A 16532-nucleotide genomic window follows, 5' to 3' on the forward strand; every position below is an offset into this window, starting at 1 on the left:
GAAGTTTGAGCGAGGACGCAAAATGGCGCCCTCGGCCGCGGCGGCCACCGCCGCCGGCCCCGCACCCGGCCGACCCGCCACGGACCAGTGTCTGCGCCAGGCGAAGGCAACTCGGCGGGCCCTGTACTCAGACCGGAAGTTCGTCTCGTGAGGGCGGAAGTTCTCCTCGTGAGGGCGGAAAGTTCCCCTCGTGAGGGCGGAAGGGCTCCAGGCCGGGTAGGAGCGCTTCGGCTCCCTTCGCGTTCAGTCACTTCCGGGGCGGAGCGGAAGTTGCTTTGTTTTGCTTCAAGATGGCTGCGGGGATGTATTTGGAACATTATCTGGACAGTAAGAGCAGGCTGGAGGAGGGGGTCAGGGGTCACAGACGGGTCGGGGGGATCGGGGCTGAGGAGCTTCACGGCTCCGAAGTCTCGGTGGTCAGAAAGTGACAGTCGTGAAAGGTTGAGCGAGAGAAAATACTGGAGGGTGTGAAGAAATAGGGGGCGGGGCACCGGGGTCGAGGCCTCGCTCTGGGGTGTAGACGGGGGAGGGGCTGCGCGGCAGGGCTGGGGGACGGCTCTTGAAGGGCTGGTGGGCATAGCCGGGAAGATATTTGCTGCCCCCGTCTGCAGAGTCTCTGGCCTCAGCATATATCATTTTCTTAAAATCGTTCCGAATCGGTCGTTTTCGTATTAATATATCATCCACTGCCATTTGGAGCAGCGATGAAGATCTGCTCGCGGCTCCTCCAACCAGTTCTTTCGAAGAAGCGGCTTCTCGTGGGGATGGGGGGTTACGAGTGACCACTGTCACATGATGAACCGGAAGGCTTCTCCTCTTGGAGTAAAGATCCAATTCCCATCAAATGGAAATCTGGTGTTATGTTTATGCTATTTGTGTAACCTACCTCTTCACAGAGTCCGTCACCCTATGCCCTTACATTTGCCTTACCGTTGAGAGTCATTCATTCGTTTTTTGAGGTTCTGCTATGGGTCAGACATAATGGCAGGTACTGGCGATATACAAGAATGAATAAGACCCGGCTCTTGCCCTCAAGTGCTCATAGTCTAGTAGAACACAGGTTCTGCTAATATTTATAAAACAGTGTGACAAATGAAATAATAGAAATACATTAAAAGGACAGTAGGTAACACTGGAGAAGGAGGGGCTCATTACCTGGGGGTGTAGGTAAAGCTTTACAGAGGATGTGATATATAGAAACTTGAAGGTTGAGTGCGGAGAGGGAGAGGGAATTGCAGGTTGGGGAAAGCATCAGCAAAGGTGTTATGATGGGTTTGTGGCAAAGCCAGGGAAAAGTGAGGCCAGAGTGTTTGATGTATAGGACTCCGAGGTGCAAGATTGGGAAACGAGACTGGAGAAGGTAGCTGGGGCTAGGTTGTGCAAGGTCGTTTAAGCCAAGCTAAGAAGCTTGCACGTTATATTTATTTATTTGTTTGTTTGTTTTAGCTGCATTGGGTCTTCGTTGCTGCCCGCAGGCTTTCTCTAGTTGCGGTGAGCGGGGGCTACTCTTTGTTGCAGTGCGCGGGCTTCTCATTGCGGTGGTTTGTCTTGTTGCGGAGCACGGGCTCGAGGCGCGCCGGCTTCAGTAGTTGTGGCACGCGGGCTCAGTAGTTGTGGCTCGTGGGCTCTAGAGCGCAGGCTCAGTAGTTGTGGCACACGGGCTTAGTTGCTCCGCAGCATGTGCGATCTTCCTGGATCAGGGCCCGAAACTGCGTCCCCCGCATCGGCAGGCGGACTCTCAACCAGTGCGGGTGGGCGGATTCTTAACCACTGCACCACCAGGGAAGTCCACCAGCGTGCACTTTAAATAGCGAGGAACCAACAGATTTTCTAAATAGAGTGATTTTTTTATATAAAGGAAAATAAATGTTGCATGATAAATTGGAGCATGATGACATTGGTAATAGGGATCAGTTAGGGATAACAGTCCTGGTCAGAGATGAGGACCTGATCTCAGGGAGTGACAGAAGTGTTTAGGAGTTAAATATGACAGGATTGACTGACTGAGTGGTTGAGAGAGAAGGAGGAATCTAAGGTGACTTCTCTATTTCCTGTTTGGGAAGTGAGGTAGACAGTAAATCATCAACAAGATAGGAAATTCAGGAGTAACAGTAACATATTTATTCAACTTAGATTTAAGCATAGGAATGGTAATTGTATCTGTAAGAGTAAATAAGATGGAGATCGTTCAGAGAAAGCAAGTGAGAAAATTAGAGGATTAAATTAAGTGTAAGCTCAAGAAAATATTAACATTTAAGGGACAGGCTAAGGAAATGTCAGTGACGGAATTGCTAGAAAGTATGTGATGAGATTTGGAATCTTAAGAGGAAGAAAGTTATTCGAAGACGAGAAGATGGTGCCAGATCCTGCGAAGGTAATTTTTTTAGGATGGGACTAGTAACCCATCATTTGACTTGGTAAGTCACTGATGGCTCAGTCTCAGTAAACTGGTGGTGGCGAACCTGAGTTTATAGGTTAAAGCAGTGGAGGCATTTTAAAAGTTGGAAGTGGAGTCATGGGAAGAGATTTTTCTTTTATGAGAGAGACTTAAGTATTCATGCACTTATTCAAGTATTTATTGAGGATCCTCTGTATGCACATCATAGTTCTAAACTCTAGAGAAATAGGGAAGAAGACAGATGCATCTAACCCTTCTGGAGAGCTGGGGAGACATACCAAATATTACACAATTACTTATGTGTAATACATAATTACACATAATACATAATTACACATAATTACACATAATTGTGTAATTGTAATTACACAATTACTTATGTAAGTACATTGGATAAGAGCCCAAAAGGGTAGACACAGAATACCACGCCAGGGACTTCCCTGGTGGTCCAGTGGTTAAGACTCCGCACTCCCAATGCAGGGGGCCTGGGTTCGATCCGTGGTCAGGGAGGGAGCTAGATCCCACACGCTGCAAATACAAGATCCCACATGCCACAACTAAAAGGTCCCGCACGCAGCAACAAAGATCCCGTGTACTGCAACTAAGACCCCGTGCAGCGAAATACGTATTTAAAAAAAAAATAGCATGACAGCATAATCCAGGGCACTTGTTGGAGTTTGGGGCAGTCAGGGTTGAGCTGAACTTTGAAGAATGAACAGGAATTTGAAGGCCAAGAGGTATGGTGGAGGTGGGATGAAGAAGACTCGGCAGGGCATTCTGGGCAGAGAGAGTAGCGTGTAAAAAGCCAAGTGTCATGAAGAGCACTGGCAAGTTCAAGGCACTCAGTGGAGGCCAGTATGATAGAGCAGAGAGAGCACAGACAGGGACTGACGTGAGTTAGGGCTGGTGTGAGGGAAGCAAGGGCCAGAAAGTGCAGAATAGCAATAGGAATATTGCAGTAGGAGGTTACTCGAGGGTTATAAACAGGACAGTGACTTGAGCAGATCTGCATTTTTTTTTTTTTTTTTTGCGGTACGCGGGCCTCTCACCGTTGTGGCCTCTCCCGTTGCGGAGCACAGGCTCTGGTCGCGCAGGCTCAGCAGCCATGGCTCACGGGCCCAGCCGCTCCGTGGCATGTGGGATCTTCCCGGACCGGGGCACGAACCCGTGTCCCCTGCATCGGCAGGCGGACCCCCAACCACTGCGCCACCAGGGTAGCCCAGATCTGCATTTTTTAAAGAACATTCTGGCTACTGTCTGGAGAGCAGGTTGGAAGTGTGTGTGTGATGAGTGGTGGAGGATGCCAGGAGGGTACTTGTAAGTTGAGGGCAAGGAGCTTCGAGACAGAGATTGAAAGAAAGGAAAGGGAAAGGCTGATTTGTAAAGTCACTGAAGGGAGAAAGGGTGGGAAAGCTGTGTAGAGATGGAGGGGTTAGTTGTGGAAAGAGGTGGACGTGACCTCTCCTGAGAGCAGAACGATGAGTGCTGTAACAGATAATCCAGCGGTTTGAAGGAGGGAAAACCGAGTGTTGTTTTGGACCTGTTCTTTAAAAGCAGCTGTAGGGCCTAGGACGTCCAGGGAGGCTCAATTTCTCCTCTTCTCCCCAGGTATTGAAAACCTCCCATTTGAACTGCAGAGAAACTTCCAGCTCATGAGGGACCTGGACCAAAGAACAGAGGGTACGTACAGAGTAAGGAGTCCAGTGTATAGTGAGTGTGTATATGATCGTTTCTTCTTCTGTTTGGTGTTAGCATTTCGTCTGGTCTGGATTGCTGCAGCTTCTCTCTCTCTCTCTCTCTCACTCTCTCTCTTGCAGTTCTTAGAAGGAGAGTAATAATGACCCATATTTGTGTGTCAGCTTTTCCATAACACATGGCGTATTGTGACAGTGCCTCAAGAATTCAAAGATGCTGTGCTCTTTATATCTCCCTCAAGAAGAATTAAAAAAACCAAAGTCATGCCTAGAATCATTTCTGTTCTCCATGTTCAGTACGTTTATAGGAAGACTAGAATGTTTCTATTCCATTGGATTGTTAATGTTACTGTCACAAAATTCACTGTGGCTTTAGACTGCAACTCATGTTGGTAGACAGGAACTTTGCTGCATGAGAAGATCTTAAAAAGAAAGGAAAAAAGAAGGAAGAGCAGCAATTAACAAACATCAGGATCTCTACACTATATTCTTCAGCCGCACAGAAGCACTGGGTACCATCTGTGGCCTTGCCTGGGCGTTGAGCAAGTCTGGCTGCACTGAGGCATGCATTTAGAGCCTGAGGCCACACTACAGTGGTCAGGTTTGTCTCTTCAAGGTCAAAGGTATTTGTTGGAGCTATCCCCCCGCACCTGCTGATGGATATGTAGGTGCATCCTCATGTAACTGTGCCCAAGGATGTAACAAGCTGTTGTTAGAATACCTAAAGCTGTGATTTAAGTTACTCTTGGTAAGTTCACTCATGAAAAGGTGAACATCATCTAAAATCCTGGACGTAGGCCCCTGAGAACTCCCTGCTGAATGCTGAGCACCAGCTCCTTGCTTTGTAATACAGTTCCAGCTCTTGAGTTCATGCACAGAAAGACCAGTTGGAGATTACTGAACTACATACATGCTTTTCCAGCTTCCTGCAAGGGCCTCAAATGAAGCGGGGCGTAAACCTAGTGTGCGCGCAGGTCTTCCCTGTTACCTATTGCTGCCCCGTGTTGCAGTCATACTTTTTTCTCCATCGACATGTTTTGTGAGCACTACCAAATATTGGGCAGTGGGCATCTAAAGTCTCAGTGTCTTGGGACGTCACCAGCCTTGCAGAAACGTTTGGAGCAATATCTAAAATGAACAAACAGAAAAAAAGTGATGGGAAATATAAGCAAGTTGCAAACGATGAGCAAAACAGGGTGGGAAGTAAGTAGAAGAACTGTGCCGTGAATGGACCAGGGCCTAATTTTAAATGATGAGATATAGATGTACAGACCTGGAAGCCAGCAGCAGCAGATGACCCTGGTTTGTAGCACTCAGAGCTGTCGTGGGATGTTTTCGAGATGAGAAACCAGATGGCTTTTGAGAGAAAGTTCATGGTTCAAGAGGCAGCAAGCCCTGCAAAGAAGCATCTTCAGACAGCGACAAAAACACACTTCGTATTAGTGCCGGGTGCCAGGAATCCCTCATTATGGTTCAATAAATTCAGTTCCAACTATGATAGCAATGTTTTCAGCACCCGAAGGCACCTTTGAAACAAATATTGTGAACATGTTGCATTACTTGAGTACGTGGCACAGTACCTAGGAATGTTCAGTACGTTTTAATTGGAAGGTTATGATGGTCAATGGAAAAGGTCCAAGGAGCAAGAGGAAGAAGTGTGTTCCACCTAGCTACTCAGGGGCCATTGTGACCAGGCCTCTGTCTCTGTTGTAGACCTGAAGGCTGAAATTGACAAGTTGGCCACTGAGTATATGAGTAGCGCCCGCAGCCTGAGCTCCGAGGAGAAACTGGCCCTTCTCAGACAGATCCAGGAAGCCTATGGCAAGTGCAAGGGATTTGGTGACGACAAGGTGCAGCTTGCCATGCAGACCTATGAGATGGTATGGCCCTGTTCATGGCTCCCCACCTGCCTCCCGTCTATTCCTCGGGGTCCTAGACCCCCTCCTTCAGCCGTGTTGGGATCTGTTTTGGGTCTGGGAGATCCATAGAATCTGCCTCTGCCTGTTTTCTTTAACTGGAACCAGCCCTGTAGCTCTTCCTTCTCCTTCCTTCCCACCCAGGTGGACAAACACATTCGGCGACTGGACACAGACCTGGCCCGTTTTGAGGCTGATCTGAAGGAAAAGCAGATTGAGTCAAGTGACTATGACAGCTCTTCCAGCAAAGGCAAAAAGAGTGAGGAGGGGGGCGGGGCTGTGAGAGGTGGGGCGAGGGGTGGGGCGAGGACCCCGAGGGAGAAGCCAGCCTGCACCGGCTTGGAGGAGGGGCAGGGGGAGGGGGGCTTAACCCATCCTTCTGTCTCCCTGCCTTCTGGCTTCCCCCCCCTCTTGCCTAGAAGGCCGGACTCAAAAGGAGAAGAAGGCTGCCCGTGCTCGTTCCAAAGGGAAAAACTCCGACGAAGAAGCCCCCAAGGCTGCCCAGAAGAAGTTAAAACTTGTGCGCACGTGAGTGTGTCAGGGAGCATTTTGCCAAGGGACAGACTCCTCTTTCCCGCCACCTCACCCCAGCCACAGTGCCCCTTGCCACTTTGCTGTCTCCTGTGCCAACAACTCTCCTTGCCATTTTGGTATCTGCTGGATACAGAGGAGAAGCCACAGATCACTAGCCCCACAAGGACCTCCTCCTCTGCTGGCTCTGGGCATCTCAAGCTGTAGCTTCCCTTCCTGCAGATGACACTTTCTCTCCCTCTTGGCACGCAGAAGCCCTGAGTATGGGATGCCCTCAGTGACCTTTGGCAGTGTCCACCCCTCTGATGTGTTGGATATGCCTGTGGATCCCAACGAACCCACCTATTGCCTTTGTCACCAGGTCTCCTATGGAGAGATGATTGGCTGTGACAACCCTGATGTAAGAACTGTTTTGCCTCAGGATGGCGGGGGGCGGTTCTGGTGGACATGAAGGGAGTTGGGTACAAGAAGGGGGGTAACGGTTGAATAGGGGGACTTCGGGATAGGAGAAAGGTAGTTGGAGTTGGTTGGCCTTGGACCCTTCAAGAATTCTCCCAAGGGATGGAATAGGGGAGTATTCCTAAAGGATGGGGAGGGGAATGGAGGGTGGGGGGGTTTCTTTTCTTTCCTCTGCCCCCCCCGGTCCCTGAGTTCTGCTTCTCCCATCCTCTTCCTTTCCCAGTGTTCCATCGAGTGGTTCCATTTTGCCTGTGTGGGGCTGACCACCAAGCCTCGGGGGAAGTGGTGAGTGAGAGCTGCGGTGGGGCTGGACTGTCATGAGCTGAATGAGTGACAGAGGGCATCCGCCCTTTCGCTCACTCTCTCCCCCTTCTCTGTCACGTTCCTTTGTAGGTTTTGCCCACGCTGCTCCCAAGAACGGAAGAAGAAATAGACAAGGGCCTTGGATTCCAACACAGTTTCTTCCACATCCCCTGACCTGGGCTAGTGGGGAGAGGGATGCCTGGCTGGGGTCCGGGAGAGGTGGGTGGCGCAGAGTTGTCATCCCCTCTCCTCCCCTCCCCACTCCTGGTGCTGAGGCTGCACCCAGACCCTGGTACGGGGGTTGCTGCAGCCACTAACGGTATGTGCTCTCATTCAGCCCGCCCCCTTCAGAGGGAAGGGGTCTTGCCCACTGTCCTTTTGCCTCCATGCTGAGGTTGGTGCTGTATTTTTGAGGGATGGTCCTCTTTACTCCCCTTGCTTTGTATTTAAGGACTGGGGCAGTAGCATGGGGCCCTCCCCCAGCCTCCTGATCCCCTCCCCTCGTGGGGGGCCATGGCGTGATAAACTTTCTTCACTCTCTTCCTGCTTTTCCAGCGGGGGCTCCTCCAGATCATCTGGGCTGTGGCCCTGGCTGAAGGGTCACCCCTTCCTCTGTGCCAAGAGGATTCGTCCTGGTTTGTGAGTGGGAGGGGCAGGGTGGAGTGCAGATATCTCATATGGAAAGGAATTGGGTCGGTGAATAAAAGCTGTACATGTTGGCCTGCTGTGTTTATTGTAGAGACACTATTTCAGTGCATGTGCTAAGCATATTTTGCATCCTCTGAGTTGGCTAAAAGGTGGGAGGATGACATGCCAGAAGTGGGACAAGATGTGGAACCAGAAGTGGTACCTCTGCCCCAGAATCCACAACTTGTCAACTTCTCTGGAACCACCCGAGCTGCCTGGGGACTGTGCCTCAGACCAGGGTTTCCAAAACCTTTACGATTCTGCATCTTTTCTCCCTTAGATACCTTTCACTTAATTTCCAGTAAATGTGTATTTTGTGCTTTATACGTGACTAAGTATCAGGCTGACTCATTTTAAACACAAAACAGAAAAACACGTAGTTTGCCCTACACCAGTGAGCTGTCTGGCCCGCCTCCACCAAGAAACCACCTCCTTAGACTGAGCCCCCCTTATGCCCCATCTCCTCCTCACCCGAACCCCCTCTTGCTTCTCCTTCGGCTCCTTACCTGGAGGCGCCCTCTCCAGACTTGGTGTTGTACGTCCCATCTCTGCGCGCCTCACTTCCAGGCCTCACCCTTCTTGGGCAGATTGTAAAATAGGGCTAGTAACAGTATCCACTTTATGGGATCACCTTGAGATGAAAAAACGTCACGCGTAAGGAACAACACAGGAGCTCCGCCGTCCAAGGCACCGAGTCAGTGATCACTCCTGCCCTCCTTGTCCTCTCGTGTTGGAGCGTGACACGCGGGGACCCGCACCCGCCCTCCGACCGAGCCCGGCCAAACGTCCGTTTCCCCGTCCCCCACCCCCCGCGTGGCCCGCCCCGCCCTTTGTGACGTCGGCGGCCTCGCACCCGCGGCCCCCGCCCGCCGGCTAGCCCTGGCTCGGCCCGTTAGAGGCCGCTCGGTCCCGGGAACACGGGCGACCGTCCGGGGCCATGAGGCAGCTCGCCGCCGCCTCCCTTCTCTCACTCCTGAGGGGTGAGCGCGCGTCCGCCCCCGGAGCCCTCCCTGCACCGTCTCTGAACCGCCTTCCCCTGGGCCGGCCGCTTCCAGCCCCTCCCCCCGCCCCAGCCCTCTCGCCCTCGCCCGCGGGCTCGGCGGCCAGACTCCCCGGTCCCCGTGTGCACGGGCCGGCTCGCCCGGTGTCGGAGTTGGGTCCATCCGTGGTCTGTTTCCCGCCCCGCAGTGCTGCTCCTGCCTCCGGCACCGGCCCCCGCCCAGGATACCCTCTCGACCTCCACTCCGGGCAGCCCCCTCTCTCCCACCGAGTATGAGCGCTTCTTTGCGCTGCTGACCCCAACCTGGAAGGCAGAGACCACCTGCCGGCTCCGCGCAACCCACGGCTGCCGGAACCCCACCCTCGTCCAGCTGGACCAGTATGAAAACCACGGCCTGGTGCCGGAAGGTGAGGGCCCGCCTCGAGGGCCAGACCTGTGCTCGCTGGACCCGGGGCGAGGGGGTGGCTGGCGCCTCACACTGAGCCCGCGTGCTGGGCTCTCCAGACCCCGGGAGCCCACCGCCCCGTCCCGCCCCCTCCCAGAGGGCGTGCCCCCTCCCAGAGGGCGTTCCCCCTGGTGTGTTCACTTCCGCCGCACGCCCTTCCCCAGGCGCTGTCTGCTCCGACCTCCCTCATGCCTCCCGGTTTGAGTCCTTCTGCCAGTTTACTCAGTACCGTTGCTCCAACCACGTCTACTACGCCAAGGTCAGGCCGGGACAGAGGTTGGATCTGGTGTCAAGGATCAAGGGACAGGTGGTGGCAGTGGCTCCAAGCCAGCCTTAGGTCCTCCCTACCTGCCACTTTGCCATCATTTACCCAGATTATACGTGCGTACAGTCTCACCTTGGGCATTCAGACTGTCAGAACAGTCCTGTTACTGCAAGAAAAGTAGGGAAGAGGGATGGGAGGAGGCAGAGATAAGCCCTTCCAGCAGGTCAGTGATGTCATTCAAGTCAAATGCAAAAGACTGAAGGCAGGAGTGTGGGCCAGACGGGAGTCTGATCTTGCAGGGGACCTTTCTCAGGTCTAGAGAGTTCCACCGGGGGCCATGTGCCCTCATTCCCGCCCAGGAACTGTGAGAGAGGAGACCCGAGGGACAGGGACGGAGGATAAGCAGGAGTAGAAGTCCGCCCTTTGGGAAAGGCGTTCCCACTTTGCTTCTCTCCTTGCAGCGGGTCGGGTGCTCCCAGCCAGTCTCAATCCTCTCACCAAACACTCTCAAGGAGGTGGACACTTCCTCTGAAGTGCCGCTCACGACGATGACCTCCCCCAAGTCCTCCCACATCACAGGTGAGACCCTCCCAGCCCCTGGGAGACTCCCAGCCTCTCCTCCCACGAGTCCCAGAGCCCAGGGTTTAAGGCATCAGTGGGAGGGACGTGGGGAGATGAGCCAGTGGAGGTGGCCATGGGCAGCTGTTTACATAAGGGAGAGCCTGCTTTTTCTGAATACAAGTTAGGGCTTTCCTGCCCCAGGATGTTTTCTGACATTACATACATCTCTGCCCTGAACCGATGTTCCCTAGCTCCCCAAAACCTTCCTACATTAAGAAGTGCTCTGGGACTTTTCCCAGCTAAAATCTTCACTCTAGAAAGGATTGGTTGCTAGGTATTCAGAATACTGGTGTTTCCTAAGTGAGGGGGACAAAAGGTGGTATTTGAGGTGGCTTAGGGAAGAGGACCACTTGTAAGGGAGGTGGAAAGGGGACCGGTGACGCTGCCTCCACTGTCGCCCTGGTAATGTTCTTTTATTTTGATATTTGTATTCTCTTCTGTGTTTTTTATGCTCAACTGAATGAATATGTGCAATTTGCGCTGCCTTTCTCTGCCTTTGTGTTTACGTATGTGTTTGTTTATGTGTTTTTGTCTGCGTTTATGTGTGTTCCTCTGCGAACAAAGACATGGGGGGTCAGAAACCTGACCATCTCTTTCCCTTCTCTCTCTTGGTCCCTCCCAAACCCTGCTGCAGCCACAGAACAACAGGCCTTCCAGCCCTGGCCCGAGCGGCTTAACAGCAGCGTGGAGGAGCTGCTACAATCCTCCCTGTCCCTGGGCGGCCAGGATCAAGGGCAGGAGCGGGAGGGACAAGAGGAGGAGTGGGAGGAAGGACAGGGCACAAAGCAGGCGCTGGAGGTGACGTCTGGGTTGCAGGCAGACCCGGAGCCCAAGACCCAGTCTGAATTTGTAACTTCCAACCCTTTCTCCTTCACTCCCCGGGTGCGGGAAGTGGAGTCTACTCCCATGACGATGGAGAACATCCAAGAGATCATCCAATCCGTGCAGGAAATGGATGAAATGAATGAAATGAATGATGTATATGAGGAGAATATCTGGAAAGCCCAGAGCCCCGGCAGGTACAGGAAGTTCTGTCTGCCCCACCGGCCCTACCTTCCCCGCTGTCTTTGGGAATGAGAAGCCCCCTTTGCCAGCTTCGGCCTCCAGACCCATTCACATCTGCCTGGGCTTCAGGTGCACCTAGCCGCTGCCTGCCTCGCCTGCTGTGTGGCCGTCATGGGTTTAAGCACTGCCCTAGACGTCCGTCTCTACATGAAGTAGTGGGGTGCGCCCTGAACCTAGAGCTACCAGACTTGGGTTCTGGGGTTGTCTCTGACCCTGATGAGCACTGCAACTTTTACTTCCCCTTTCTGGATCTCAGTTCCTCATTTGTAAAAGGAGGCAGTTGGCCTGGAGGCTTCCGGGGCCCCATCCAGCATGCTAAATGTGTGTGACTAGGACTAGACGCTAAGGGGAGGGGAAGAGAGTGGGTGGGCTTTCTGCCCCAGCCGGCGCCGTCTTCTTGCAGTCTCCTGCAGCTGCCTCACGTGGAGGCCTTGCTGGCACTGTGCTACTCGATTGTGGAGAACACCTGTGTCATAACCCCTACAGCCAAGGCCTGGCAGCACTTGGAGGATGAGATCCTCGGTTTCGGGAAGTCGGTATGCCCACCATGCTGTTTAATGGCTCCATGCTCACCGGGCATCCTCTGGGCCTCAGGAGCGGTTAATGGGCGGGGCTACATAAAGCCCGAGGCATCATTGGAGATTCTCTCCAAGTGAGAATCCCTGCTTTGGAAGGGTATCTCCAGCTCCCCTTAAAGGAGGAGGTCACAGGACGGAGTCTGGAATCCATTTCAGTCCAGAATTCATGCTGTGGCGGCGCCTCGCTGGGTTTGAGTCATCTCCTGAGCCAGTTCACCACCGGCAGGACTTGGCTTTACCTTAGATGTAGCTCTTCTTTCCAGAGGGATCATAGAACCGTTTCCAGGGATCTGTAGAGAGATCCCAGCCTCGACGTGTCCTCAGCACCCAGCAGGTCCTATTCCCAGGAAACAGGGCTTTCAAAAAGTGCAAGTTAGCAAATGTTTGTTGAGAGCTGGTATGCCACCCATTCATCCGTTTGTTCAAATATTGATCAGGCTAGGTATTTGAGATGTTAGCAACTCTGTCCTAGGTATTTTAGCAATGAGTACAACAGATCCCATTCCCTCTCCTCCTGGAGTCCGGTGGGAGAGACAGACGCGGAAACGGAGAACGGTGTGGCAGGATCAATGCATGACGGACAAGCACAAAGTGCAGAGAGCAGATGGAGAGCACAAACGTCGCGTTGGGCTGGATCGGAGAATTGCCTCTTGGAGGAACTGATGTGTAAACTGAGACCCGGAGCTAAAAGAAGTTAACCAGGCAAAAGAAGGGGTTGGTAGAGGTTCCTGCTAGAGGGGTTAGTATCAATTTGTGCAAAGTCTCTGAGGCAAGAAAGAGAAGAAATTCCACATGGAACCAAAACAAAAAACAACAAAAAAAACGAGCACACTGCTGTTCTCGGCCCGCAGGGAGCAGGGATTCAGTAGCGTTACAAAAGGAGTGTGGTAGGTGCTGGAGAGAGAGTTCTTCTGGGTCTTTTTGTTTTTGTTTTGGAGTGTAGGAAGTTCAGGAGTGGTGGAGGGCTCACTGGATTTTTAGAGTCAAAGAGATAATAAGGGTCATGATGTGAATAATCCCAAATGGCAGTCTGAAGCATTTGTATTTAATTTGGTAAGAAAAGAGAATTCAGTCATGATTTGGGGTCAGGGACATGATGATGCGTCCCCCGTGTGCTGTTAGGAGGAGCAAGGAAGGCGACGTAAGAGATTTGTGACTGTGACACGCTGACGGGATGGACTGGCGATGCTGCAGGGCGAGATCCTCCTTCCTCCTGGAAGGCTGGGGAGACTTGCTCAGGGCAGAGAGCCCCACCGGGCTCCACATACAAAATGTCATCCAAGAACTTGGAGGTTCTGAGCCTAGGTGCTCGGGCAGAGGACAGGTTTTGGAGTTGGAAGCACCAGGACCAGTGCCTCAGCTCCACACACACTAGACGTGGGTTTAAGCAGTTGACTCAGCCTCACGGAGCCTCGGTTTCCTCGTCAGGCACACAACGGAGGCCTGCTTAGTACCTATGCTAGTAGAAGCTTCCTGTGGAGACCCAAGGAGATGATGGTACTTAGCGCCATGGTGCGCAGCACTGTGCCGACTCTTTGTGAATGTTAGCGTTATCATTAGCGGAGAGGAAGGGAGGGTTATGGGTCTTTTTCAGACGGGCTAAGTTACATGTCTGTCAGGCACTTGGCCGTGGGGATTTGGAGCTCAGGGAAGAGATCGGACGTGATGGTGAAGGTTTGGGTGTCACCAGCAGGGAGATGAATATTACCTGTGAGTAGAGAAATAATCCAGGAAAAGGGTGAAGAAACAGAGAGCCGACGGGAGGTCCTTGAGGACCCTTGGGGGGGGGGGCAGGGAAAAGCCACAGGAGCTTCTGGAAAAGACTTAATGCGGAGACATTCTGCGGAGCGGCTCTGGAGGGCGGAAGTGGGGGAGCCTCAGTCCCCCAGCCGCGCTCCTCCTCAGGTCTGTGACAGCCTTGGGCGGCGCCACGTGGCTACATGTGCCCTCTGTGAGTTCTGCTCCCTCAAGCTGGAGCAGTGCCGCTCGGAGGCCAGCCTGCAGCGGCAGCAGTGTGACAGCTCCCACAAGACGCCCTTCGTCAGCCCCCTGCTCGCGTCCCAGAGCATGTCCGTCGGCACCCAGGTACCGAGGAGGGTGGCCTGCAGCGGCCGGGGGCCTCAGGCCCCAGGCAGGATGGGGCAGCAGGGGGGCCAGGACGCCCACCTCTCCCCTGTGCCCCGTGCCACAGGTAGGGACCCTAAAATCGGGCCGCTTTTACGCGCTGGATTTGTACGGCGGGCTGCGCATGGACTTCTGGTGTGCCCGGCTGGCCACCAAGGGCTGCGAAGACAATCGAGTCGCCAGCTGGCTCCAGACTGAGTTCCTCAGCTTCCAGGATGGGGACTTCCCCACCAAGGTCAGCGCCTTCCCCAAAGCTCAGCCCCACCCTGCTCACCCCGGTTCCCTCTGGTCCCCTGCTCTGGGGAACCCTAGGATGTGGAGGGGGGCTTGGGCCCCTGGCCTCACTGAGCCTCCTGCCTCTCCCCAGTAGACCCTCCAGACCCCAAGAGAGCAGGATTGCGCTTAGCAAAAGAGTAGAAACCTGGAGGGCCGGGCGGGCACAGGCCATGGGGGCGTGAGACAGGTCTGGTCCCAGCTCTGCCGGTTACCTGCAGCGGGTGGGGTGGGGGACTTCATCTCTGCCCCAAACGGCTGCTGACGGTGACCCAGTGCTTCCCTGCCTAAGTCTGGAGGCTCCTTCCCAAATCTTCTAGCGCTTTCCCTCTCAATGGGATCAACTTTGCTCCCCGCCTCCAGAGTTACCTCCCCCCACGGAACTAGCTGCTGTAGCTGAGAGCCCGGCCCCTCCCTTCTGTGGTTTAGCAGGAAAAATCAAGACCAGGAAAAGCAGAGGCAGCTTAAGAGAGGGCTTTTATCTGAGCCGAGAGGTCTCCGCCCAGCTCTTCTCCCTGGGCCGCTAGATCTGGAAGGGGTCTCGGACTGCCTCAGCTGCTCCCCTGGATTTATAGATGGGCAGGCGAGGTTCATAGAGGGAAGTGACTGGCCCAGGGTCATACATTAGAGGCACTTCTGACCTCTTCCGCACTGAACAGTCCCTAGGAAGCTCCCTGAGATGGGCCCGCTGCTTGGGCCCCTTCCCGCATATGGGCCCTCAGTGCCCCTTCCCTGGCCCTCGTCGCTCGGCTGCTTTCCCAGCTAGGTGACCAGCAGGGCACCCCCTTCTCAGCTACAGCTCCTGGCTTCTTCCCAGCAACTGAACCATGGCTGAGGGTGGGACGGGAAGGGCAGAGGGGACACCCCAGGTGCAGAGGGTCTGGTTCTGTGCCCTGGTCCTGCCATCGTGGGCGTACTCTGCAGGGCTGGCGTCTGTGAGGCTTCTGATGTCTTCCCACCTCCCATCCCCCCGCTCCTGGCTTAGATTTGTGACACAGAATACGTGCAGTACCCGAACTATTGTGCCTTCAAAAGCCAGCAGTGTAGGATGAGAAACCGGAACCGGAAGGTGAGCCCCTCCCTCTGCCGCCCCCCCCCCCCCGCCCCTGCTGCCTCCCATCAGCCCCAAGGGCTGGTCCGTTCTGGGCCCCCCATGGCGTCCGAGCATCAGGGGTGTGGAGAGTGGGTGCATCTCCGTGCAGAGCCTCCTCCGTGGAGCTCTGTCCCCACTCCTCCCGCCCTGGGGTGAGCAGCTCTCCCAGGCCCCCAGGCAGAGGGTTCCAGGAGGGAGGGAGGCAGCACATCAGAGGCCCTGTGGATACGCCAGGAGGGACGAACCCCCAGCCGGGTTGGGCCTGAGAGGCTGAGGCCTCAGTCTTGGCTCTTGCTGTTACTCACCAAGTCGTCTGAGCCAAGTCACTTCCTCTCCAGCCTCAGGCTCCTCATTTCTGAAAGGGGGAGTCGGGCTACGTGGTGTGCCTCCCCGCTTTAAAAACCCACATCTGAGTTTCCTCCTTCCCTCTGCTCCCTGTGCCTACGCCCGCCCACCTCCTGTTCTTGAATTTCCGACACCTCGGGCTCCTGGCTTTCCTAGCTGGACCACGTGCGTCCAATCCCCGTGCAGGTGTCCCGCATGAGATGTCTGCAGAATGAGACGTACACCGTCCTGACCCCGGCCAAGAGCGAGGACCTCGTGCTTCGATGGAGCCAGGAGTTTAGCACCTTGACTCTCGGCCAAGCCGGCTGAGCTGGACTCTGCCCTCTCCCCACCCACTTTCCACACCCTCCATTGCTCTCAGACCCCAGGTTGTCTCTTACTTGGCCCAGACTCAACGTTTCCCTTGGGTTGGGGCAGCCGTCCCGGAGAGGTCTGCGATGGGAGCTCCACCTCCCTTAAAGGATGTCTTTACATAAAATGTTTATTTTCAACCTGTGTGGGCTGTTTTGGTTCTGACCCCCTCGTTGGCCCTGCCCCGGGGGAGTCAACCCTCCAACCCCTGGATCCATCTGCAGGCGAGGGAACCATGGGGATGGTACTCAGGGAAGCAGCCCTCTGCCAGGAGGAGAAGCCCTGAGAAATCAGAGTTGGATTGAAGAAGGTCACAGCCGGTGGGTGTCTTGGGGACCATGTGGGCCCTGAGGCCGTGGGTGTCTCCATTTCTGAAGCCCTGAT

The 16532-nt window shown here is 54.2% G+C and overlaps 2 protein-coding genes and 1 long non-coding RNA gene across 17 annotated transcripts; 2 read left to right on the forward strand and 1 right to left on the reverse strand.

Moving 5' to 3' along the window:
- Window positions 1-237: 237 nt before the first annotated feature.
- Window positions 238-8020, forward strand: ING4 (inhibitor of growth family member 4). Of its 5 annotated transcripts, none has more exons than XM_033867119.2 (8): window positions 238-327; window positions 4007-4078; window positions 5806-5972; window positions 6153-6258; window positions 6428-6536; window positions 6792-6939; window positions 7222-7283; window positions 7392-8020. In XM_033867119.2, the coding sequence occupies exons 1-8, from the start codon at window positions 291-293 to the stop codon at window positions 7429-7431; spliced, it is 741 nt and encodes a 246-aa protein (XP_033723010.1). In that variant the 5' UTR covers window positions 238-290; the 3' UTR covers window positions 7432-8020. The 5 variants fall into 5 exon arrangements, with proteins under 5 accessions (XP_033723010.1, XP_019781561.1, XP_019781563.1 ...); XM_019926002.3 differs by having other exon boundaries at window positions 239-327; window positions 6153-6267; XM_019926004.3 differs by having other exon boundaries at window positions 239-327; window positions 6431-6536.
- LOC109548454 (uncharacterized) lies at window positions 2555-9572 on the reverse strand. Of its 5 annotated transcripts, none has more exons than XR_004529050.2 (4): window positions 9422-9572; window positions 8495-8619; window positions 5366-5501; window positions 2555-5220 (listed from the first exon to the last, which is right to left on the reverse strand). It is a non-coding gene; the product is annotated as an uncharacterized lncRNA (long non-coding RNA). The 5 variants fall into 5 exon arrangements; XR_004529052.2 differs by lacking the exon at window positions 9422-9572 and adding an exon at window positions 9292-9414; XR_004529051.2 differs by lacking the exon at window positions 9422-9572 and adding an exon at window positions 8842-8955.
- On the forward strand, window positions 8836-16288 carry ACRBP (acrosin binding protein). 7 transcript variants are annotated; one of them, XR_004529047.2, is made up of 10 exons: window positions 8836-8968; window positions 9177-9395; window positions 9598-9692; window positions 10160-10277; window positions 10954-11338; window positions 11788-11920; window positions 13868-14047; window positions 14154-14321; window positions 15284-15428; window positions 15954-16018. XR_004529047.2 is itself a non-coding variant. In XM_033867112.2 (10 exons), the coding sequence occupies exons 1-10, from the start codon at window positions 8926-8928 to the stop codon at window positions 16104-16106; spliced, it is 1578 nt and encodes a 525-aa protein (XP_033723003.1). In that variant the 5' UTR covers window positions 8836-8925; the 3' UTR covers window positions 16107-16288. The 7 variants fall into 7 exon arrangements, 4 of the variants coding, with proteins under 4 accessions (XP_033723003.1, XP_033723004.1, XP_073645207.1 ...); XM_033867112.2 differs by having other exon boundaries at window positions 15345-15428; window positions 15954-16288; XM_033867113.2 differs by having other exon boundaries at window positions 15345-15428; window positions 15984-16288.
- The last annotated feature ends 244 nt before the right edge of the window (window positions 16289-16532 follow it).

Source organism: Tursiops truncatus, chromosome 11 (assembly GCF_011762595.2).
Source record: "Tursiops truncatus isolate mTurTru1 chromosome 11, mTurTru1.mat.Y, whole genome shotgun sequence".
Lineage (NCBI taxonomy): Eukaryota > Metazoa > Chordata > Mammalia > Artiodactyla > Delphinidae > Tursiops > Tursiops truncatus.

What these genes read in the sequence shown, in the direction of transcription:
- ING4 (XM_019926002.3), top strand. Translation starts at nt 291, where the DNA reads ATGGCTGCGGGGATGTATTTGGAACATTATCTGGACA. An exon ending in CCTGGACCAAAGAACAGAGG is followed by an intron (nt 4,079 to 5,805) that starts GTACGTACAGAG and finishes TCTCTGTTGTAG; the next exon opens with ACCTGAAGGCTGAAATTGAC. An exon ending in AAGTTAAAACTTGTGCGCAC is followed by an intron (nt 6,537 to 6,791) that starts GTGAGTGTGTCA and finishes CTTGGCACGCAG; the next exon opens with AAGCCCTGAGTATGGGATGC.
- ACRBP (XM_033867112.2), top strand. Translation starts at nt 8,926, where the DNA reads ATGAGGCAGCTCGCCGCCGCCTCCCTTCTCTCACTCCTGAGGG. An exon ending in CCACGGCCTGGTGCCGGAAG is followed by an intron (nt 9,396 to 9,597) that starts GTGAGGGCCCGC and finishes GCCCTTCCCCAG; the next exon opens with GCGCTGTCTGCTCCGACCTC. An exon ending in TGAGAAACCGGAACCGGAAG is followed by an intron (nt 15,429 to 15,953) that starts GTGAGCCCCTCC and finishes TGGCTTTCCTAG; the next exon opens with CTGGACCACGTGCGTCCAAT.